This window comes from Poeciliopsis prolifica, unplaced genomic scaffold (genome assembly GCF_027474105.1).
Source record: "Poeciliopsis prolifica strain line A6 unplaced genomic scaffold, Auburn_PproV2 SCAFFOLD006, whole genome shotgun sequence".
NCBI lineage: Eukaryota > Metazoa > Chordata > Actinopteri > Cyprinodontiformes > Poeciliidae > Poeciliopsis > Poeciliopsis prolifica.
In genome coordinates this window covers 5142339-5167207 of record NW_026562381.1, presented here as the reverse complement: position 1 = coordinate 5167207, position 24869 = coordinate 5142339, and the positions used below count along the sequence as shown (strand labels likewise).

At 36.3% G+C, this 24869-nt stretch overlaps 1 protein-coding gene across 1 annotated transcript in view; it reads right to left on the bottom strand.

Annotated features, from left to right (window-relative positions):
* The window catches only part of LOC129360738 (complexin-2-like), a 56765-nt gene extending 33051 nt beyond the window's left edge, over nt 1-23714 (bottom strand). The window contains exons 1-2 of the mRNA XM_055031122.1: nt 23560-23714; nt 22768-22885 (exon numbers count right to left, since the gene is read on the bottom strand). Of these exons, the coding sequence (XP_054887097.1) occupies nt 22768-22798 (31 nt within the window). The 5' untranslated portion in view covers nt 22799-22885; nt 23560-23714. The remainder of the gene's footprint in view (nt 1-22767; nt 22886-23559) is intronic.
* Nucleotides 23715-24869: the final 1155 nt, after the last annotated feature.

The window sequence follows — 24869 nt, the reverse complement described above, 5'->3', positions numbered from 1 at the left end:
ACCTGTGAGCCAACTGCGCACGTAAGAATAGTGCGGTCTGGTTTCAGCAATCCCTGCCGCTGCTCTTTAGGCGCAGCTCTTCAAGAAGCTTAATAAAACATTTGAGCAATCACGAGAAGTTTGCATTCCCATTCACAGAAGCCCAGCAGCCTTTTCTGAACACCCACATCCGATGTACCTTCACACAGATTCACAGTTATGAAGGCTACAATTTACAATATGTACAGAGAAATACAAATGAGTTGTGATCTATTGGAAAGTTTACGTCTTAACTGCTTATTGTGCAAAACAAACAAACTGCTGCAGAAAACATTTCTGTATTACAGTTTAAACTATTTACAACATGAGATCAGTTAGATAGATTTAAGAGGAAAGCATCAGATTAGCTTGTTTTACCTGTTCAGTATTTAGTGTTTTACACGTACGTAGTACTGTTTGAAACTGGGGTATGCAAAGTGTGAGCTGGGGCCATTTTTGGATTAAAACCTTGAACGCTTAAAATTTTAAGACTGTTGTTTTGGCTTCCAAATGTCTGAAGGAAACATTGAGAATTTGTCAGCAGTTGTCCAGCAGGAAGATGTATATAGTAGAGATGGACACAACCCACTAAGATATTAATGGCTTGGGCATATCAAGTCTGACAGTTTAGCTCAACTTCAGGATTGGTGAGTTTATTCCCCAGACTCACCTGAGCTCATGATTTTTCTGGAGGACACATTGATCATGCCATGACTCAATGATGGAGGAGGGATATGTTGGGAGGTCTCCAACAAACCACAACAACAATTCCAACACATGAGCACATGGAAGGCAGCCCACAATTTAACTACCCAAATAAACACAAAAAAATGTTGCATTCAGATCAGATTTTTATATTTTATTTAAGCAAAAATGTTTTATTGAGATTAAAATCTCATTTTCAAGAGAGACCAGGACTCAAAGATACACATGAAACAGACCAAAGTTATCAAATCATATCAACTGATATTCAGCATAGATTAGAGCACAAACCTTAAGCAAGCTGCAGAAACAACAACAAAAAGAGTCACACAGACCAGGTGCAGTAACTAGTTTTGACAATCATCTGTTAACATAAATCAGTACAGTCGTCAACAACATGTTGGATGGTCTTCTTCAGAGGTTTTTGTGTCGTTACTTCATTTTGTGCTGTGGTTCTTGGTGCAGCGCCACCACAGGACAAGAGAGGAACAGATTTTCCAAAGGGTTTGGTTCGTTTGACTCAGTGCAGTGTGAAAACAAACTGCACCTGCTGAATATGTGACAATTTTCTATCAGACTATTGTAAAATACATCACACCTGAACTAAACTGGCTCCTTCATCGAGGTTGTTCTTTATTCTTTTAATTTTACTAAAATCTTACCAAACAGTTTTTACTCAAATATATGTTTTACAAATTGTGAACAGCAACAGAACCCCAACTCATTAGAGACAACTATAAATTAGCTGGATGTCCTACTAATAAACCAACAGCAACAAATACCCACGCCAATAATATCTGTATCCACCAGACTTTTAAGAATTTTTCTTCTTGCAAACCACACAGAAAATTTGACTGATGAAGAGTTATGATATTTAAATATCAAGTACTTGATTTAAAGACTGAAATCTAATTAAAACTTCAAAATCAGACAATAGTTTTGTCTTATAACAGTGAGAAATGTGGTAACCTGTATATGTTTAGCTGTGAGTGCTTGCCTTGCAGGTACATCTGCCTCTGCATTTTGTCTCTTTATATTCTGTTTCTATAGTGAGGAGGAATTTCCCAGCAACAGATGGCAGATGACGTGTACTCCATCTTATCAGCAGAGCTGCGGCAGTGTTGTGTGCTCACCATCCCCGCCTCGACCAAGCTGTCCTCGTCCTCATGTCCAACTCTTTACAGCCGCGGGATCAACCACCACCACCAGCTTTTACTCCACGGCACCATAAAAATCTGTGACTGCATACATTTTCTGCATGGCTTGGCTCAATAGGAGCAAAACCATAGAAATATTGGCAAGTTTTTTGAGGCTACTTGACATATGGCAGCCAGTAGGATAAAAAGCTTGTCCTGTACAGATCGAACCAACTAACTTAAAAGAACCAGAAGGATTTGGAAGGAAAACAAATAGAGGCTCTTAATTAGTACAATATATCAAAACTTGCTTACTTTATTTTACATGAACCGTAAATTAAAGCTATAAACAAAGATTTCTTACGTCCTATGATCTTGTTGGCTCTTACTGCTGCCAGCTAATCAGTGACTGAAGTACACTTGGGAAGCCTTGTCATGCTGTTAACACCTTTTAATTACATTAAAAACAATCACACAATGTGTACGTTGCACTGGACAAGACGGCAAAATGACTGAAAACATTTGGTTTAATGCTGATCTATGATTCATGAAGTGCATTACCCTGAACATCTATGCCCTGGAACTTGATAACCCCAAACATTTTTTTCTGTGCATTTGCTGAGTAAATTAGTACTTTGACTTTATGAGGTCAGGCTGATTAACGTTCAGTTGTACAGTCCAAAAGTGTGCCAGTCAATGTATATCTATTCATCTGAATCTATATCATTCATCTGGCTTCATTAAGCTGAGGAGATGACCCTGCACCCTGCAGGCAAGGAAACAGAAATTAAACTAATAAAGAAATGTTAATCTAGACTGCTAAAGCACTAGAGCATTGTGAAAATCTATAATTGTAAGGTATATCACATGAGTTGTGCTGATCATAACTTCCTGGGAAGGGGAGACAAAAAAGAGGATTCTGTTGCCAAAATGTCCCAATTTTCTGCAATAAAACTGTTTATAGTTTAGAAAATTTTAGAAATATTTCCTTTTGTCCCAAAATTGGAAAATGTATTTGTCTCATCTGCAATTTAAGGTAAATATTCACAGGGAGGGGAAAACAAATAAATTGTATAGTAGGATAAACTTACAACCTAAGAAATACAAATCTGTCTAGTTAGTAAAAATAGTCTATTCATATTAAAAGTAATGCACAGCTGATTAATTTAGAGAAAGAAAAATCTACCGGATGAAAAAAAAGATCAACTGGAGTGTATGTATAAACTCAGAAAAGTGACAATTGTCTCCTTAAAAACATAATGGCAAATAAGGGACAATTAATATAATTGAAAAGATTTTAAGAACTTCAACCTGAAGTAAAGATTATTGATTTAATTATCACTCTTGTGTATGGCCTTAAAAAGGATTCTGTGTTTGGAGTAATTGATCAATTATCGAATATTAAGTAAAACAATTACTTATAATATTGAAACAAATTTCCTTACAGCAAGAATGTTTTTCCAGTGTCTTTAGTGAAATAATCTGATAGTTGCACTAGTACTTTTTCATCAGTTTTAAAGTTGATGAGAAGCTCCTATATTTTGCTGAAAAGTTACCTTTAAGCTAGTTTTGTCTTATTTTAAGTGCACTAAGACATTTGCATTAGAAACAAGATCAAAATGCTTGGTAAGATTTTGGTTTTGCATGAACTTCTTTTTTCTATAGATTTCTCTTGCTGTGTGTGATCATTGTTTTCAGCTTGATGTTTTGTTCCATCAGGAGACTTGAGATAAGTAGCTTCATAACAACTCTGCTTTCAGGTTGAAAATCTGACCACAGCTTCTGGGATAAAAGCAACAGCCTTGACTGAAACCTCAGTGGGTGTTTGACGGTGTCTCTTTGATCCGCAGGCTCTCAGCTGAACCTTGTGCTGTTTATCAAACAGAGTCAGTGCTCTGTCGAGTTCAGATCCACATCAGCGCCACTAAGCATCTGCCAATAAATTCCCATAAGCCAGGGGAAGATACCCAAATCTGCAGGAACCATTTTTTTGTGCTCTTCCAAGAGGTCCTTGGATTTATGAGTCCTCAAAATAAAAGGGGGTGATAAAGTTTAATGGACCTACAGCAGCTCAATTTGCAGCATAGATAAATGACAGGCCTGTTTGTCTATTTCTCACAGGTTACTCTGTGTGAGTATGTTGATAAATTCACAGTAGAACTCAAGGAAACTCAGTCATATTCTTCTAAGAGTTTACTCGTGATTGAAAAGCTACAGCCTGGGATAGTGATGTAATGCCAAGATAACATACGGAAGAGGGCGGCCATTTTGGAGTCCCGTCAAGAGGCTGCAGTTAAGGTCAGCTGTTCCTTTTCGTTGTCGCCAGAGAGCGACACATTGTTCTCACTGGGCAGCGAAAACACAGCATGCTGGACTGGTTAGCCAAGTGGAAAATGATCAGTGATAATCTAATATCAGATCACGTCACAGTGGTTATTTTTGGCAAAAGAAGTTCCTTTACATAATCAGCAACAATATTTGCATGAAATTCGCAGTATTAGAAAAGCTAAAATACAAAAGTATGCTAAGAGTTGTAAAATCACATAATAAGATTAAAAATTATTAAAAAAGAAAACATTTTTACCTGTTTAGATATTTAGACATAAGGTTATCAGATTAGATTCTAGTTGTACATTGTTTATATGTTTGATAATTCAAGACAAAAGATTTGCTTTCAGTTAATTTATTATTTATTTATATTGGATTTTAATTTCATTTTTAATAAAATTTGTCCTTAAAAGACACCGTTTTGCAAAAATCTCAGTGTTTTCTATAGTAAAAAGAAAGTCTGTGTCACCTTATTCTTTCGGTTGAAGCTGTTCTTCTATGATTGATTTCACTTGTCCTTTCTTAGTCTTTTTTAGTCTGCTTTGTGCTATTTAAGAAAATTATCTTTGATAATGCATTTTATGAGTTGGTGGATTCTCATTCTGAACTAATCAACTGCCTTTACAAACTATTTTCATTTTTATTTCAACAACAATACATTATTACATTTCTTCTGGTCAGAGATACATTTGCTTGGTTAACTGCATTTATTTATTCATTTATTTAATGTCTTTTGGATTGGGTTAGCAGTGCATTTTCTGCACAGAGATGTACACAGTATGTGTGTGATGCTCATAAAGATGCATCAAAAGGTTTCCCAAACGAAAATGAATCCAAGCTAAAATCTAAGCGTGACTCTCTGTACCTTTAATATAACCACTGTTTAGAGAACATTTGGAAATAGTTCGACAGAACCACTTGTGTTTTAGATCTTTGTGTTCTCATTCAGCTCTGATTTTATGGCAGATGCGCTTCAATATTCTCTCTCCTCAATTCTTCTGACCCAAGCTAAACATTGCCGTTTGATGTTAAATCGGTAATAAATGGACCGTGGAAGTCGGCACAGAGATATTGCATAATGTAGGTACAAACATTCAGGCCACACAGATGACTCATTTCCTCTCTTCACAGTTACTGCAGAGGTGGAGAGGGAGCCCATCTGGGGGGTGCGTTTGTGTCACTAATGTGCTGCTCTGTGAGTCTCTGCACACATACGTGTTTTAGACCAATTTGTGTTTTCAGTTTTAGTTTACGTATGTATCAGTGCTATCATCATTGGTCTACATTTCCTGGTAATTTCATGATCTCAATGATGCATACAATCATTTTACAAGTTGGAATAATTTATAGCACACAACTTTAATAAATTTGGTGAAAAAGTTTGAATTATTTAGCTTTATCTAAAATTGAAACAGGGTCAAAATTCACACACACATTTTGTTATGATAGGCACAATTTGAATTGTTCAGGTTCCTAGCACAAACTCAACTTTTAAACCAAGTCAATGAATTTTAAATTGGTTTGAGGTTGGTTGCATCACATTCCTTTGTGAATCTCATCAGGACACATCACCGATTCCTTTGATTCCTTCTGCCCTCTGTTCAGAACGCAGTGACTGCCAGCTCAGGTGTGTTTGCTAAGTAAACAGCTGCTGACCTCTGCATAAAGACCTGCATGCTGCTGGGCCAGCTGACAGAATGTCTCCCTGCTTTCCATCGACATGCAAAGTCAGAGCTTTCTGAAAATGTTAAAATGCAAACCACATGCTGTGTTAATAGCAGAAGGCTGATGTATGCAGGCTACATTTACAGTATTTTTCAATGCAGGACTGTTGCACTCAGCAAAATGTATTTTATCAGAATGTCTCTTTGTAGTACATCAGTATGAAGACAAAGGAAACGTGTGCATAATATAATGTTTGGGTGAATATTTGTAGAGCTACTTTTACTTCAAGTACAGCAGCAACTTTTAGAGAATGGTGCTGAACAAAAAAGACAAAATATGTTTAAATCAGACATGTTAAAGCTGAGATGCATAAAAATGAACAACATTGTTTTTTTACAGACCATGTGAAAAAAGGTAACAGTAAAACATTTAAGATAGTCATTTCATTAGGATGTTTCTTCTCTGAACTTTTGCTCTGAAGGGCTCATGATCTGAAGTGGCCAGACATCAGAGAAGGATGCAGCATTATTTCCAGCATCATCCTTTATTTGTATGAGATGGTGACTCATGTCACCTGAAAGCAAATGGCACCACAACTATGACATCCATTAGCTTCTCCTCGGTCACTAATAATGGGGGATGCATGCTTGCTTTATTAATCTCATTAAATATCCAAGGTTTTGTGAGAAGCACTAATCATCTGCAAGGGCCACTCCAGCATTGAAATACTCCTGAACTTCAGATCCTGCAAGATAAATAAAGTTTTTAGAAACCCAATCTAATATTTTTTTTATGTTGAGCACTATAATAGCTTGATAAAAAGCAGCCACACACTAAATTAAAGTAATATGTGTGCACTGAGTCAGTGTTTTTAAGCAAAACTCTTTGTTATCATGTAATTTTGGAGCTAACATTCTGGATATGCCATTTTTCTTGTTCTTTTGTGCTCAAATCTCAGCTATTATCTGAAAAAATGAGATTGCTTTAACACAATCATTTTTTAACATGGACACTGTTCTCTTTAATCCTACCCACCCAGCTGCCTGGAGGAGCCTGGCAGGATGCCATCTGGTATTGTTAGATTCCTGATATTGATCTCTCAATATCCAGCCGGCGAACTACAAGAGTACCATACCATCCATCAATTCATGCAAAAAAACATATCTTGCTCTAACGATTCCAGCTTTAAAAAATTTACTTCAAACTCTCTGACAGGGAGCGTATTGGATCAATAGAAACCCCTCAAAGGAAAATAATCCAGGTGACATTTGAATTATGGTGATTCACATAACAGAGCTGCACATGCAGCTCCCTACCAAAATGGACTCTAATGTGCTATACAGCCATCCTCCTCACAGCAGCGTGTGGTTAAGGCATCATGCAGCCAGAGTGCAGACCATTAACCACTTTGTAGGTCAAATGCTGAATCATAGTAAGCCTCACTGACTGTCATGCAGAACAGAGTCTCTTGACAATGCAAGTGTTTCTAAATCCCAAACTCTGTCCCGGCAGCAGATTAAAATTGGAATCCATTTAGAGAAGTAATTAGCACAATGAAGTAAAAAAATCAAGGTGCATGCAGGTTTAACTTAAGAGAGACTTATTTGTCTGCTGGGATGAGAGACTGAGTTATTCTCTTGACAAAAGCGCTATAAAAATGTGATTTATTATTATTATTATTCACTTGTTGCTTGTGGGTTTATGTAGGCTTCCATGTTTATTTGTCATGCTGACAGCAAACTCAGAGGGAAAATATTTCATTTTAATGTCTTAGTTTTTTATTTTACAAGTGCACACATCTAAAAGAAATATATGCACTTATTATGCTTTGTTTTTTAAAAGGTTTGAATAGATTTATGGACTATACAAAACATGTTAATTATATTTTTTTGCACAAAATTATTGTTATATAGTAAGATTTTAGTCTACTCAGTTCTGCATAACTTGAGCTTCTTTCATACTGAACTGTTTTACAGCATCATGTCACTTTAACTCCAAATAAGCTGCTGCTGGCCATGACCCCCAATTCAAAATTTATGTAAAAATGACAAGCAGGAGTAGAGGCTCCTGGACAACCAACAAGAATGCAGCAAATGCTTTCTGGATGGTAAATAATGGCAGGTGCCTGTCGACTGTGACTCAACAATCAGGAGGCTTTTGAAACAGCTCATTTTCCAGACACTAAAAAACATTAATCTATTGCCAAAACAAAAATGTGAGTGGATTTTTTAAGTTCCTTGGATATTTTTTAATGCAGTTGAGACCAAAATGGAAGTTTAAAGACATGCAAAATGTGAATTTTTCAAAATTGGCCCTCTTTTGAATGGTGCTGATTGCACTTATATTAACTTATTTACTCATTCACTTGTTTTGTTTCAATATCCAATATCCAAAAATAAAAAAATTGGCCCATCAATCACTAATACACTCTGGTTAGACATATTAGAATTATTATTAATACACAATAAAAAAAAAAACATGTCAAATTGCTCTTCGCATACTCCTATGAAACAGTTTGCTTGGACTTGTACTCTATGCATCCATATCTTTGTGTTCATGCATTACAGCGGTCCTGCCTTTTGTTAGTTTAATGCTGTCCCGTTGCTCGCCTTTGTGCTGAACACATTCAAAGAGTTGTGGACTTCTGAAAGTTGCTTTATTGCCACAAAAGTGAAACTTTGTTGTCGCTTTTCTGGTCCGCAGACCTTTGACTTTTTTCTCGTTCAGTATTTTTCCTCTTACAGCTTCTTGTATTTAAGCTTCAAATCAGCTTCACCAGACTTGCCCATCAATCACTCAAGAAAACCTGGTTAATGCTAAAAGGCACAGGAACATTTAACATTTTATGAAATCAGCCTGATCACTGATTGAAACCACTGAACTACAAAAGCAAGTTGTCAGTCAAAGAAGGAGCGTTTGGGATTTTGCTTTGTACAGAGTAGCTGTGTGTCCCACCTTATTTTGCACATTCCTTTCATGTCAGTTCAAAAATGCTTCTGGAGAGTGGATACCTCAGGGACATTTGGTGTTAAAAAATGAAAAGATTTGATCGACGGGCACCTCTGCCACATGGGGATCACCTCGGCAGCAGTTGGACTGTTTGCCTCCGGCATGCTGTTGAAGGGCAAAAAACCCCCACAGACAGGAAAATGTCAATTTATTGTCATTATAAGATTTAGTTTAACAGCACTAAAAGAGTGTAGAGGCTGAATCAGAAATTGGTGTTGAAAATAACCTGACAAAAATTGTCAATTTCAACAAGATTTTGAGCAACTACTGACATCTTTGTTTTGTGTTTTATTTGCCTAAATCTTCTCTTTTAATATAATAAATCTGCATCCCCAAATGTTTTTTTAAAAAATCTTCAAACTACATAACACATTTTAAAAGGGCATAAATAATAGTTTTACACTTCATTTTCAACTCTAATCTGAAGTGTGAAAATTATAACTTAACCAAAAGTTGTGATGCTGTTATAAATGCAATACAAACAACTAACAAATAACATAAACTTAAATGAAAATTAGAAATATCTAAGTTTCTTAATTTCAGTTCATGCAAAGATGATTTATAAAGCGGTTTATTCAATAACGAGAAAGAAGGAATGAAAACTATTTCCTTAAAAGTAACAGCTTGGAGACCTAACAATCCAGAGACCTGCAGAATGATTTACATCAAATATGCAAATGAAAGCCTCACTTTTCTCCACATAATTCAAGTCACTGCAGAGAGTGTTTTATCAAACCTGCGTGAAAACACAGCAGATGGTTTTTTAATTGCTATTATTTTGCTTTTACCACCTAAGATGGGATTTGTTAAACATGGATTGAAATAACCCACAATAACTACACAATTATTTAAATTCAGTTAGGAAACATTTGGTCTATTTGTGAAGAAAAAAAAGATTTTGAGTTAGTTGAAAATGTCGTTATAGTCTTGCCTTGTTCATGTGAAGTCAGCGAGCTGAGTATGTCACTGCAAAAAAATAAAAAATTGATTGTTGAGGCTTGTGTGTTGTTTCATCATAAAAGCTGTGTCTGTGGACCGCAACTTAAGTTTACAAAAAATCCCCCGGGTCAGTCCCTGTCATTTCCTACCTGATCACCACACAGATGACACCATAAGTGTGACATAAAGACCTTCAGGGCTGAGTTACTGGACTGTGGTGGCAAGTAAAAACATCAGCCTCAGCTGTCATCAAAGAGTCATTTGAACTACTTTGAACTTCTCTCTTCTGTAGAGACTGGAAGAGAAAAATGTCTTTTCATGTGGCTTTTAAAGCAAAGGTAAAATGTGTTGTTTAGAACAACATAGATAATCATACATTAGCGATATATGTTGAAACATTACAAACATCGAGAGGTAAAGGGAGAAACTTCCTCAACTCCTTATGACGAATCACAAGAAAACCTGAAAGTTCACATTTGGCAAAATTTTAACACTTTTGCCAGAAACTACATAAAACAAGCTTCAATATTTTATAAATTAATATTTTATTATATACTTTTATTTCCCCTTGGAGACAATATATTCTATTGCATCTTTTCTATTGTCTGATGTTCCCAGAGTGAGGGTGTCCAAACTTTTTGTTATGTGAGTCAAAAGTAGTCATGGCCTAAGAGAAAAAATAAATAAATAAAAATAAAATCTGTGTATATATATATTTTTTTTGTAGGATCACAAAAAATATTTTGCATATTTACTGTATTAAAAGAAAGGTCTAGTTTTAATTTTTTATAGGATCAGTTAAACAAATTGATAAATATATTAAATAAATATCACTTCATCAGTTAACAAAGTAAATACAAGCTGATTTGGGTGCAGCAAATCAGCTTCAGCAGAGCAAAATCAGCAAAGTTGATTTTCAGTGAAAGTCACATGGTTCAACTGATGAAAGTTTGGTTTTAAAAAGATTAATACGTAATGTTGTAATTTCAGTTATAAGAAAATTATGTCAGTAAAAATGTCACCCTGATTAAAAATAAAAAGTTGAATAAAAAAATGATACAAATTCATGGAGCCACCTTTGACCTTTGGACACCTCTGCCATAAAGCCTGAGAGCTCTACAAGCACCAACCAGAATCTGATGGTATCCATGGAAACCAACTCACACACCCACCGATGCACACACACACCCTCACACACCCACGCACACACACCCTTACACACGCACACACCCCCACGCACACACCAAAGTGATATAACATTCAAACCAGTTTTTACTAATGTTTCCATTCTGTGTCTGTAATGGTTTCAGTGAGATTGAGGCTTCTGGTCGTAAAGTTACAGTTGGCTGATGCTGCATAACAGATGGAGTTTATCTTCTGACTGAAAACTGAAACATTTTCTCCGAACTCTGTCTCACATCCTTGTGTTTCGTTCATAAAAATACTGCGGAGGGAAAATTTCTTTCACATGTTGGATTTTTCAGTTTTGATAAGATAGAGTAACTAAATTAAAACAATGCTATAATTCCTCTTTTTTCATGGTTTTTAGTTTGTTTTACCTGAATTAAATATTATTATTGATATTATTCACATCAAAAGTGAAGCAAAAATGTATATGTTTTGCAGTTGGTTATAGTAGTTCTTAGTGAAAATCGTCACAACCTTTGAACTTTATTGATCATAGCAAAAAGGTTTTATATAAATTGGATTTTTGTGTAAACTGCATAAAGTATATCTTCAAAAGAAAGCAAAATGATATACAGTTTTTATTTTCTTAAAACTAAAAATCTAAAAAGCGTGACGACGCAAACATGCATCTTCTGTTTGCTGCAGAATTGTTGCTCATTCTACTTTGTAAAGTAGCTCAAGCTCAGTCTGCATGAAAAACATGCAAATAGCCATTTTTAAGTCTTGCCATAGGTTGGATTTAGGTCTAGACTTTGACTAGACCACCTAAGCAATATAACTGTTGCTCTGTCTGAATGTTTTAAGATTGTTCTGAACCTTCATCCCAGACTCAAGAGTTTTCTATATTAGCTAAGTTAAAATAAATTAGTAGATATTGATGAAAAATCATGCAGTACTGTCATCTGACTTTATAGCTTCTGTCTTTTATCAAGTTAAATTACCTTTTTCATATCCCGAGTCCTTAATAAAACTGTAATAAAACAGACAATGATGAATCACTTTACTGCCAGAGCACTTCCCTGCAAATTCTGGCAAGTCATCAGTGTTTTGATATAAATTTGTCCTTTTCTAGTCAAATTCAGGCATGATGGACCATCAGAGAGAAACATTAAGAGCAAATGTGTGACTCAGTTCATCCAATTTATCAGAATCCCAAATTGATTAAAACACTTAGTCTGTAATATCAGTACTCCCAAAGGAACGAGGGGAGGAAGAATTGGCTCTTTAGCATCTACTTCATTTTTTTCTTTTTTTTACTAATTATTTTATTAAAACTCTAATTAAGATCATTACTTTTGTTTTATTGGAAGATTTGAAGGCTTTTAAGTTTTATATTGAGCTTTACACCATCAACCCACTGTACATATTTAAATTAGATAAAAATGAGCCTGGTTTTCTATTCATAGATTAAGTCTAAATCTTATTAGAAAATCATGAAGCTTCAGATCTGATTGGCTTATTATATAATGAGAAATGTGAATCTTATGAATGTAGGCACAATCTGAAAGTAGCTTATAAAAATGTGAATAATTTAGCGCCTTTACCCAACACATTCTGCTTTCCCTTAAAGAGACAGGAACTAACTGACAATGATTTTGTCTGTCTGAGGAGGAAGTTGAGTAGGATGCAGTGATATATTCATGTATTTAAAAATATTACCTTCATAAAGAATTGGAACCACTTTAAAGGAAAGGTGTGCAAAGGATTTATGCAATAATTTGGCTTTTTTTTTCAATAAGGACAAAAAATAATTTTTTTTCTACTTTATGTTTTTGGGTAATAGTCAAAAAAGTGAAAAAGCATTTAACTTTTTTAATACAATCTAAAACAGAGAAAATAGTCTTCAAAGTGAGAGGTGGAGCTGAAGATGAAATTCTTTCTCTGCCTGTGCCGTTCTCAATTGTTTCTGTGACTTAATACAGCATGGGATTTAAGAATGTTTTTGATAAAGTAACAGCTTTTTCATTAGCTTAATTATATTTTTCTTAATCATAAAAAATATAGTTTTTATTCAGTCTGATTTTTTTTTTCCCACAGAGGCAAATTTTTCTGTTTTTGTTTATGTAATACTATATCCTACCACTGGAGGCACTGTGGTGGAACATCTGGACTCATCTTAATGTGTTGACACATTAATTTGACACCCCATGTTTTAAATACAATCATTATTTTAAAATTTAGGTCACGTGACTTAAAGATGTACAATCTCAGCTAAAAACTAGTCACAAACAAGAAAACACATAAAAATATGCATCACTTAGCTAAAAATATATTGTATGTCGGAGAACAGAATTATCACAATCAGATTTTATAAATGTTGCAACACAGAAGCCAAACTCTCAAGAGATAAACATATCTTACAAAGATGGTTAAGATGTGAAAACATCCCTCTAAAGACGATGATGTGCCATAGTTGGAGCCAACAGGAGTTTAATCTGTTCCTCCAGAATAAATGAGAAGAAATCAGAGAACTTGGCATCACTGCACCTCAGTTTATCAGAATTACATTGCTTTCTCGTTTTTGGCTCATTTATTCAAAATGGCTCAAAGTGGGATGATATTCTCTGTGAAATATTATGATTTTCTTTCAACTCAGTTGCAAGCCAGTTAAGTGTGAAGAAACCAATCAGAATTGCTCACTGTCTACTCAGTCATGTGCAAAGGTTTAATATGAAATCCAGCAGGAGTCATCTGTTAGGCTGAAATTATAGTTTGTTTCTATGTAAACTTCTGGTTAAACAGTAAAAGCTCAAACGATTTGCCAGATGTTGCTGGTCTACTTGCAACATGTGCAGATAGAAGCAGAAAAACTTTTGCATAAATTCTCCTCAAATTGTTCAGAATCAATGTTCAGAATCATTTCCTCAACAATTCTGAGACATTAGTCTCACAATTCTGACTTTAATCTAAAAAAATCTGACATCAATCTCACAGATAAACAAAGAACTTTGACTTTCTGAACTGAGAATTTAGAGAATAAAGTCAGAATTCTTTTTTTTCTCAAGTCTGTTCTACACTTTGCATTTTGTAGATGCATTTAAAAAATTGGAAGAGTAGCTCAAGTTTTTGATGCATAAAAAAGTTACAAATTCTGGTAATGAGGAAGTAAACAACCCTTTCACCAGGGTTGCTGGAAAGGCCAAACAAGAGTTGTGTATCTCCATATAGCCACTTGTCCTCCAGGGTTCTTCAGCTAATCCTAATTAATCCTTGAGGATAATAATGTGCTATCTCCTATGTGACCACACAACCACAGCACAGGGAGTTCCGCTCTGCTTTTTCACGGTTACACTATCAATATTAGTCACGGCACTTCACAATTAATGCATGGATCTAACATCACACTGACTCTTGTTATTACACACAAACATGACCCATTACACCCACAGTGCTTTAACAAATGTGTATTTGTGTGACTAATTGTGCCAGCAGCTACTGAAACTGCTACCAGGCCTTTTATGTTCGAGAGGCTCCATTTTGTCACCAAATGAGCTCGTGAATCCCTTCACTGAAGCCACTCAGCTTGTTCATAAACAGATGTTACAACAAATTTAAATATGCAAAAACTTTTCATCAAAAGAGATGGTTTTGCTGTTGAGCAGCAAATCTTGTCGTAATGTCCTCCAGTGTGATTATTTTCCTGCAGAATGGACGGTTTTATAATTAGAAGTCATTCTTTTTTTTAATGACCTCAGACATTTTGGATGGAAGCAATTAGTTGTAAATATTGTAAATATGATGTGGGTCTAGTTTAGTTGCAAAATCAAATTGATTAACGTTGGTTTAGAGCTCATGCCTGAAAAGCTGTATAGACCAATATCATTCAATTCTAATGAATTCAGTTTTTTCTCAAGCTAAACCTGAAGATACAACAACGAGTCCTGCGCTGCAGAGCTGATATGAAATGGATATAGATTCATTTCTATGACCTTTACAGGCACCCACAACACTTAATGTTTAATCTCTGTTTCTGTTTATTGCATAGTTATTGCTGGAGTACAGATCAATACTAAATACATGCTGGGCCAACAAGATATTAGATGGTCTACATGATTTCCATTCACAGGAAATCCATCAGAGGAAAGTAATGAATTTTGGGGTATAGATAATGTTTGTTGTTTCTAAAAGACACATTAAAATCCCAGATCAGGTCAAACATTCACCTCTACAGTTAAAGAAATGTTCGACTCAAGTGGCTTAAGGTTATAACCTAAGCAAAAGGTCACTTAGGGCCCAGTTTTTTTTATTTCTGTTCAGTTACACAGTAAATCACAATGAATTTATTTGCAATGATGCAATATCTTTCGATTGACCGGAACATTTTTCAGTCTCATGTTAATTTTTAATTTTCCTTGCTTATGAGCAAAGAAGATACATTAATGTGAAAATGATCAAAGCACACAAGTCATTACTTCTTAACTCAAGCAGCATTTTTTTCAGTGATTAAGTCATCAGTAGAAGTTGAGTTTGTCTGCTAAGTTTGTCGGTTTTCCCACATATCTAGTTTTAAATTTGCATATAAAAAATATATATTTGTATTTTAATTATTTTTAAACACTGCACATTTATAGACACAATGACATATTTTAGAAAGCGACTGTTTTAAGTTATCAGCAGAAAAAAATCCGATTCGAAAATACATCAGATGTTTAAATTGCTACATTGTCTCTAAATCCTGTATCCTGACTTTTATTTCAAAGTTTAAAAAAAGTTCACTTTGAGATAAATAGTTAAATACAGATTAATGCATTAATGTATTCAGAAACTTGTGTCATTGAGTAGGTCAGACTAGAAATAGAAACAATTTTTAAGATAAAATAAGATCAAATTAACTTACAAGTTACTTTTCAGCAAGATATAGGAGCTTGTTTTAGGTTAACAATTCCCTAAAAATGATGAATAAATACTAGTCATAATCAAAGCAATCTGTCAGTGGAACAAGACATTTTATCCATATTATAAGTGAAATTAGTGAAACTAGTACTTTTCTAACAATATTGATAAATTATTGATTTAAAACAAACTCATATTTCTTTCTGAAAAGTTATTCTTATTTGTCTTATTTCAAGTGTAACAAGACATATGTACTATAAACTAGACAAACATACTTTAATGTTTTGTTTTTGCACTGTATGGTTCTCCATTTTTGCTACATTTTGTTCTTTGTTTTTTTGGTCAGATGCAAAATCAGAAGCTTTATTTCCTTCAGACTGCAATCATAATTGTTTGAAGTAAAACATTCTAGGCTTTAGAGACTGTAAATATGTCTGCCAAGTCTGAATCCTTGTAATACAATTCCTGCATAAAATGTAAACTGAAGCCCAATAAAGAGCTTTTTTGTTCGCATAGAAATGCAGGGTGTATGTTTACAACATTCCTAACTTTATATTCATCAGACCCATATTGGACATTTTCTACAATAAAGTGTTTTTTATTTCCCAGAGTGAAGTTTCTTTCCTTCAGGGATTGTTTATATGTTTGCCCAGTGGTTGTGTGTAAATGGCTCAGCTGCAGGCTGCTATATCTGCACTGTTGTGGTGCTTCTCCCCCTCCTGTGGTTTTCAGCGGGGTGGGAGGTCTGTCGCATCCCACTGATTGTGATTCCCAGCGTGTGTCTGTGTGTTTGGGTTTGTTTATCAGTATGTCAGGAAGTTTGAAATTTGATGCCTTTGTACTGTGTGTGTGTGCGTGTGTGTGTGTGTGTGCAGCCTGCCAGAGGATGTGTGCTTCTCTGTATTTGTGTTTCATCACTCAAACAACTCACACATCCTAACACTTTATCATCTAATGCCAGGTAAACTCAACCACTAAGGTCCATCCAGTCTCTCATCCTGTCACACACAGCTCTCTTTCTAACTCTCCATCCATCTCTCTGTCACACACAAGCAGACACCAAATCATGGTTGCACACACAACCGCACCCTCCCATGTGGCTGCCTGACTGAGGTTTTCTCGCCTCAACCTTTAAATTTACTGTAATAGTAGAACGAGCAAGGAAGGGAAGAAAGCTAAGCTGAAGGATATAAAAACAAAGGGGAAGAGAGGGAGAGTGATGAGGTGAAAGAAGACAGAGTTAAGGAAGTGTGGTAAGAGAGAAGGAGGAAGAGTGACAGAGGTGGCAACTCAGGAGAGAGGAAAGGTGAGGAAAAAAAACGGCAGAGAGTTTGGTGGAAAGAGTGTTGGAGAAGGAGGAACTCAAAGAAAACATCTCCCATTAAAGCGCCTTTAGAGCCTCTGCTGGTCCAGACTTTACAACCTCAGTGTTCAGCCGCAGATGACATAACACCCCATTTTAAAGATCAATTTGTCACTTTTCATCTCCTCCTACAACTTATTTTCCTCCATCCTCCACTACAGGTATGATAGGACTGGCTGGTGGCTCACTATTTACCATCATTTTGGATGAAGTCATCTGGTAAATCTAATGTGCGACCATTTCTTTCTCATTCTCTGAAGCCCTCAAACAAACACAGACATGCTCAGCATCAGTCCTTTCTTTGTTTGCAGTCAGGGAGGCAATTCCCCTGAATGTCACTGATGAGCTATGGTCAAAGTCCAGGAAGTCCTAAACGAATTTACCAATTTATGAAAGGCTCTACATCAGTTTTATTCTGCCCGAAAGCCATAGTTGCTCATGATAACAATCTCATTTTTCCACTTTTGGGGTCACACCAGTTGTACTTTTTCAGTTTTTTCATACAAAGCCCAAACATTAATGTATGTAATGTGTACATTACAAAGCAGGGTACATTTATAAAGTGGAAGCAAAATGATAATTTTCACCAATAGTATAATGTGACATTGTATTAATTCCTCCCAAATCAAAAATTAGTGAAGCTTCACTACAATGCTGCTGCATGTTTTTGGCGAGATGTCTCTACCAGTTTCCACACTTAGAAATTCATGTAGAGCTGTATTTCCCTCTCCCTGCTGCAAAAAAGTGATGACCACAGAATGATACTGCCACCACTTTGTTTCACTGTTGGAATTTTCTGTTTAAGGACCCAGGTTTCCACCACACAATACAAACTTTGTCAATGTCAAAACAACACAATTTTGCAACTGCTGTGTTTAAAGAAGAAACAAAAGAAGTCAAATGTGAATAAGTTTGTTCACACAATACGTTATCAAAAAACATGCCGCGCCACCATCCTCCTGCCACTGAAAGTTTAATTTGTGAAATTATATGGTCAAGAGAAATCATCTACAGTTTTCCATGCAGTTGTTTGGTCACTATTTTGGTCTGGGAAATCTCCAAGATGGTCACAAAACAAGTTAATTTTTGGTTGAAAATAAATTACACAGTGTTGACTTTTAGTAAGGCCACCTGGTTAAGAAAAGATAGCAAATATGCAATAGTTTGTTTTTCTCTTTCACAAGCTGTCAGCACTCACTGATGTGTTTGCTTTGTCACAAAAAGTGATGAAGAAAAAATGGTATTAACCATTTTGTAAGGCATCACAAATGTTGGTTTCTGTAGAATTGATTTGATTTGTTATGTTTTTTAAGGAACACAGCAGTGTAGCCGTCAACACTGAATGGTCAAACCGTTCTACTTGAGCATTATAAGGCATGTTTGTTAAGTAGCGCTGATATGTTAGAGACAAATAAACAGTATTTGGAGCCCCAGTAAGAGTAAGATTTCAGCTATAAATAAATTTACAACAAAAAAGAGAATTTTTTTTAATTTTCACTAAATGTTTTTTTTTTTTTAACTCTTGGCTTATGAAAGGTTTTCAAGCAAACCGGAGCTAAAGAAAGAACAATATTTGGGTGGATCAGGACTGCAAAGTGTTTAAATTTGAGACAATGGACTTCTGCAAAGTTGTTCCAATGAATACAACATTTCTAATGACCATCTTAACTCCATTTAATCCAGTTATTCTGACAAAAACTGGAGCAGAAATAATTGACTTGCTCATAATGAAACAAGATTTGCCAGTTTGAAACAGGTGCAAACCGGTAATGTTAAAGCGCTTGAGATGTTTATCGAGATCAGATTTTACCCAGGTCTAACTGAGGAAAAGACTCATTAAACCTGACAAGGCACCACATTAATGATGGGCCTGTGAGTTTTTAATAATGGGATTACTTTCTCCAGGAAGCTCTGTGACAGCTGGACCAGACTGGCTACTTCAATGTCATGGACTGGCAGGAATTATCCCTGATAGTTACACCGCTGTCCTGTCACTGCACCTTCTCTATCAAGATGCAATCATCATTAAGAGCAACTTCTAGCGATGTACTAGTCTTGCATCTGCAGTCATTTCACATTATATTTATATTTCACAAGTCAAAATTATTTGAGAATTATATCAGTATTACAAGAATACAAGAATAAAGTCTTAATAATGCGAGAAAAAAAGTCATAATATTATGACAAATCTGTTAATTTGTTGTAAAGACAAAAAAATGACTGTAAAATTATACTAACTTTATTAGTTAGTCTAATAATACTGCAACGTTTTTCTCATAATATGGTTTTATTTTCATACAACTTTATTCTAGTAATTTTATGACTTCATTCTTTTCATATTATTATTGAGTATTGCTTTATAACTCTGCTGTAATAAAACTAAATCCATTTTTTGAAAAACAAAACAAAACAAATTAACAGTAAAATTAGGGTCCAAGGATCTTTAAAGTGTTTTGCAGGATATAAATCCTCAAGACAAGAAATACCAACTTACTCATATTATTGATATAACCCTTAACATAAAAGGTAATGAAGCAGTACATTGGAAGATACATTTCACCTTGGTTGCAGCACCAAACAGAAAAAAATGTGATTTTCATGGTAAATAGTCAACTTACTCTAACTGGAAAAGTTTTTGACAATGTTTACAGCGTAAACAGCCCAGAAACGTCTGGACTACAAAGGTGAAGGGGTCATGGCAACAGATGGGTGCTCCTTTAACGCTGAGTCGACCTTTCTCATCATCACTGAATGAAAAACGCAGAAAAAAAGTAGATGTCTAAATTGGAGCAGATGGAGTGTGAGTATCTCCTCGCCGTGCACAGAGAGAAAGAATTTAGATGATAGCCCACAGCTAATCCACCACACACCGAAAACTCATTACTGCTTAAGAAGGTAGCATAAAAACTTGCTCCCCTGGTTGGAAAGAATTACTGTTCTGAAGGTGAAGACCTCGGCAAAAGCTGCATGATTTTTCCCACGTGTGAAATTTCTTTTGTGCACAAGTCAGCGGCTTTGTCTCGTCTGTAATGATGGAAAGCTGACTGGTGGGAGGCACCGGCTGCTCCTGGGATACCCACTAAGGAACCAACAAGCAGTTAAACAACATGATGCATGCCATGCAAAGAGAGCAGCAACTTCAACTTAGCTGAATTGAGCTTCAGCTCCTTTCACTGTAGCTGGTGACATTTTTTTTTTTTTTTTTTATCTGCGAGTCACAAACACAAACCTGTCAACAACAGCTGTGTAAAGCCTTGGCGATAAGCAAGAGAATAGCAAACCATTCACTAATGCAAAACAGGAAGGCAAACCTTAACATTCAGGAAATATTTAAGAAAAAAAGGCTTTTCAAATGGTCATATAATTAGGTTGTTATGGCTTTTTGAAAGCAAACAGGTTAAAAAACGCTGTTTTCTTTTCAATACCAGATTAATTTTAACATCTTATTAAAAGTATGGACAATACAAGTGCATGCAGTTTCTTTCTAATCCAGAATGAGACACGATCAGCGTTTAAGCTCTAAACGAAGTAAAGTTTTTGTGATTTAATACATATCTGCAGAGAAGACGTCTGGGCCAGCTGTGGCGCCTCTTTGCTGATCCAGAGCCCAGTGGGGAACTCCTTCAAATTTCCCTGAAGCCCCCATGTCAACGCCATGTGAAACTGTGGCTTCAAAAAACAGCTGCTTTACCCTTTGATTCCTCATGACAAGAAACATTTCAAGTCAGTTGAGATATTTTGGAGTAACAACTGAAAAGGGCTTCAGTTTGGAAAATGGTGAAGTTTCAGTGCCTTTTAAAAGTATTCAAGTAAACTTGTAATGCATTTCATTGGAAGTTTATGTGATGAATTAACCCAATGTAAAGTTTTAAAGTTTGGAAAGAATGGAAATGAAGTAATCAGTGAATTTTTTGCGACAACTTGCCTTGATCTTTATAGAGACCATTTGTGTGCCATTTGCTTTCAGTGAAGAAAGTCTTCAGAGATTTGTTAGAAAAGATTATCGAACAAAAAGCTTCATGATGAACGATGAACACAGCAGATAAAGTTAAGGAGAAATTTAAAGCAGTACCACAAGTTTTACAAACTTTGAATGTATCATCCATCATCTGCAAATAGAGAGAGCCAATGATAACTCTGGAGGAGATGTAGAACTCTAAAGCTCAGGTGTGTGAATCTGTCGACATGCTAACATATAGCTGTGAACTCCACAAATCTGGATTTTATGTGAAAGTATAACAAAAAGAAAGACAGTGATGAAAGAAAACCATAAAAATCAGTGCAGTTTGTTACATTACCACAAACATGTGAAAAATTGTCTTTTTGTGAGATGAAACTAAAATGGAAACTTTTGGCCAAGAGAAAATACACTGTGTGTTGCAGAAAATCAAAACTGCATATCATATCAAACTCTATTGAGCTCCATGGTAATGGCAGTATAATGCTGTGGGGCTGCTTTACTTCAACAGGGACCGGGAAGATGGACAATGGATCTTGAGATAAAAATTAGCTACTTGAACTTGAACTAGATCAGATCAATTGAGTGAAATACAGGCAATCCTGGAAGAGATGTTTTACTTTTTGAAGAAATACAACCTTGAACACTGAAAAAGCTAGAATTGAATTAACATCTAAGAGTATTTTCATTAGAATGACTCAGTCTTGATCGAAAACCAATTAAGACTCTTTTGGAAAGACTTGAATATTGATTCTCACAGACACTCTTCATCCAATTTGACTGAACTTTAGTTATTTGTCACAGAAAAAATTGGATAAAATGTTCTAAATGCGTAAAGCTGGCAGAGGCATACTACAAAAAAAGTATCAACCCTGTCAGATTTATTACTTAAATATACTTAACAATTATGCATCATTTTCTGTTGTTCTGTCACATAAAAGCTCAAATCACATTGATGTGTTTGGTGTGAATAGTTGTATTAGTAATATGCAACACAGTTTTTCTAGAGCCTTTTTGCCTAAACTCGCAGTAAACAGCAAAGAAGATTGGCTTTTCAGATGACAAGTGGTTCGCATTTTCTCCAAACAAACAGTCACCCTGCTGAGACTCTTGCTCCTTTGTGAAAACCACTTAAAGTCCTTTCACTTTCCACTGCGTCATCCGCATATTCACACAGGACAAGCAGCTTATATTCCTTCAAAATCCATTAATCTGTTATGAGAATCTCCCGTCCGGGGACTCGCTGCAGCACAAGCAATTAGGAACTCATTCACATTCCTGAATGCTGGAATGAAATTATTGAAGATTAGATTCTGTCTCGATTAACGCCCCCATCGCCGTCTACTCCTCCTTCTTCAGAGGGAAAGTGTTCACTCAACATAGAGGGACGAGAGTCACTGCGGCATCCAGTCAAGACGCACCACACAGCAGAAATGATGAGACTGTATATAGAGCTGCTTCATGAAACACAGAATGTCCACAAAGGTTCACCAACCACAATGGAGAAAGCTCAGGGGCCCCTGGGGCCAAAAATTTCTTAAGCATCAAGCAAAACTGGTAAAATAATATATATCCAAAGACAACATATATATATGAAATGAATGCCTTTTGAAAAGGTTGGAACTTACCTCCCAACGCTTGTTTCATAACAAAATTCATGATGATGGCTTTGGATTCCTTGCCTTCCTTGTCCGATCGATGTTACATTCAATTGTTGCACAAAAGTAGAATCCTGTGTTTTCAGATCTAAAAGCAACAACAAAATAACAATTAGGCTCTTTACCAGTTGATGGAAACTTCTTTTTTTTTTTGCTTTCAAAAATACATAACAGATATTTCTGACCTCGGATAGTGAAAAAAAAAAAACAGTTTTTGAAACTGGGCTTTCTTGAGCGTTGCGCAAATTGAAGGACACAAAGGTCAATTATTCAACAGCATCTTGAATCAGTTGTTATCATGGCTTAATTGTTAATCTTATTTAAAATGTAATTGAAGCTTCGTTCGGGTTATCACTCCCAATTAGACGAGTTTTAATGAGGCTCCACAGGACGGTCCGTTGTCACGCATGTGGACTAAACCACTCCTGTGTATTTATCAAGATCATGTGGTAAAACTTTCCATCTTCCATTGGAGGGACCGTGGACACAGCCATCCCACTCCGGGAAGAAAAGCTGCTCCTAAACCACGTTAATCAGGCAAAAATATATGTAAAAAAAATACTACCTGGTGCATGCATTCATTCAAAAAACATCCTGCAAGTTTGCTCAAAGAATCAACATTGGAAGACACGCAGATGGCGTAAAAGCACACATGCACTTCCTTGTACGATCAGAGTGGTTTCAGCACCAGCGCTACCCGGATAGCTCCACATGCAAAGCCGCCTATCAGCGCTGAAGCAGCCGCATCAAACATCGGTTTACCTCCGTCCGGCAGGTTACGGTCCACCTCAGCGAGCGGGGATCACAGAGCGGGGATCAGGCTGCAACACCAGCGAAGTTCTCCTGCAGCAGGCGGCAGCGGCGCGGGCTAATGACTGCTCGTCCCTCGCATCTCCGGCTCCAGGGGCTCCGGGAAAAAAAAAAAAAAAAGAAAAAAGGACGTCCTTGGTGCTTCCTCCTGCTCTCCGATTCGTCTGCACACACACTCACAAAAACACACGTAGGAAGAGAGAGAGAGGAGAGGAGGAGGAAGCAGTGGAGTGGAGTGGAGGGGGTGGTGGTTTGCAGCCGTTTACACCGTGATGGGACCGTATCACATGCAGAGAGAGGCGTCCCGCCATCGTCCTCCTGACCGACACAGAGAGATCAATTATTCAGCCCGGAGGCAGGCTGCCTGCTTCGTTTCTGCAGCGAGAAGATGCAATCGGTTTATAGGCCACCTTTGAAATGCAGACTGGGAGAACATGTTGGCGTCTCTTGCTTTTTCAGCGCGTCTATTCGTTTCGCTCCCAGCTGGAGCTGCTAAAGAAAAATACACAATGTTCCAGTTGGGTGTCTTTAATGTTGCAATGAAGAGATCTGCTGTGTTAGTGCTGTTTTATACCATTCGGTGTTAAATTCAGATTACACCCTGTGGTGCTATATTCGGGCTAGACTGGCAAAAAGGAATCTTTTCTGTGTCAGATTCACCTAAAAGAGGCATTCAGGACTCCCAACCCTCTGACACAAAAAGGAACAAGGAGGACTTGAATTTAAACATTTATCATCATTTAGACCTCATTATCCAAACACCATTATATCTAGATAAGCCTCTGTACTTTGTACATGAGTATAGTCACAGCATGTAACGAGATTTCAGAAAAAATACTCTAAATAAGTCAGGCAATGTTCTAGAAAGATGACCCTCGTCTTTCAACTATTTCGACCTTTTATGTCCTACATTAGAGCTTAACCAAGTCCCAACAAGATGCTGTGGTTACATACACTTCCACTCCTATTGTTAAATGCACACTTCATGGGCAAGGACGGCATTAGCATTGTTTATGTCCAGTATGCGGCATACAACTTCAATTACTTTTCTGTAATTCACATCGTCAGAATTATATGTTATGACATTTTATAGAACAATCATGTAACTGTTACCTTTACTTCTTAAAAGAATTTTGACATCGTAATTTAAGGCCTTGAAATTGGCCCTCTGTCTGCTAAAAAAACCCAAATATTTCTGAAACTCCATCTTCAGGAAGTCATCACAACAGCGTTCCTCCATTACCCATTTAAAAATATTTTAG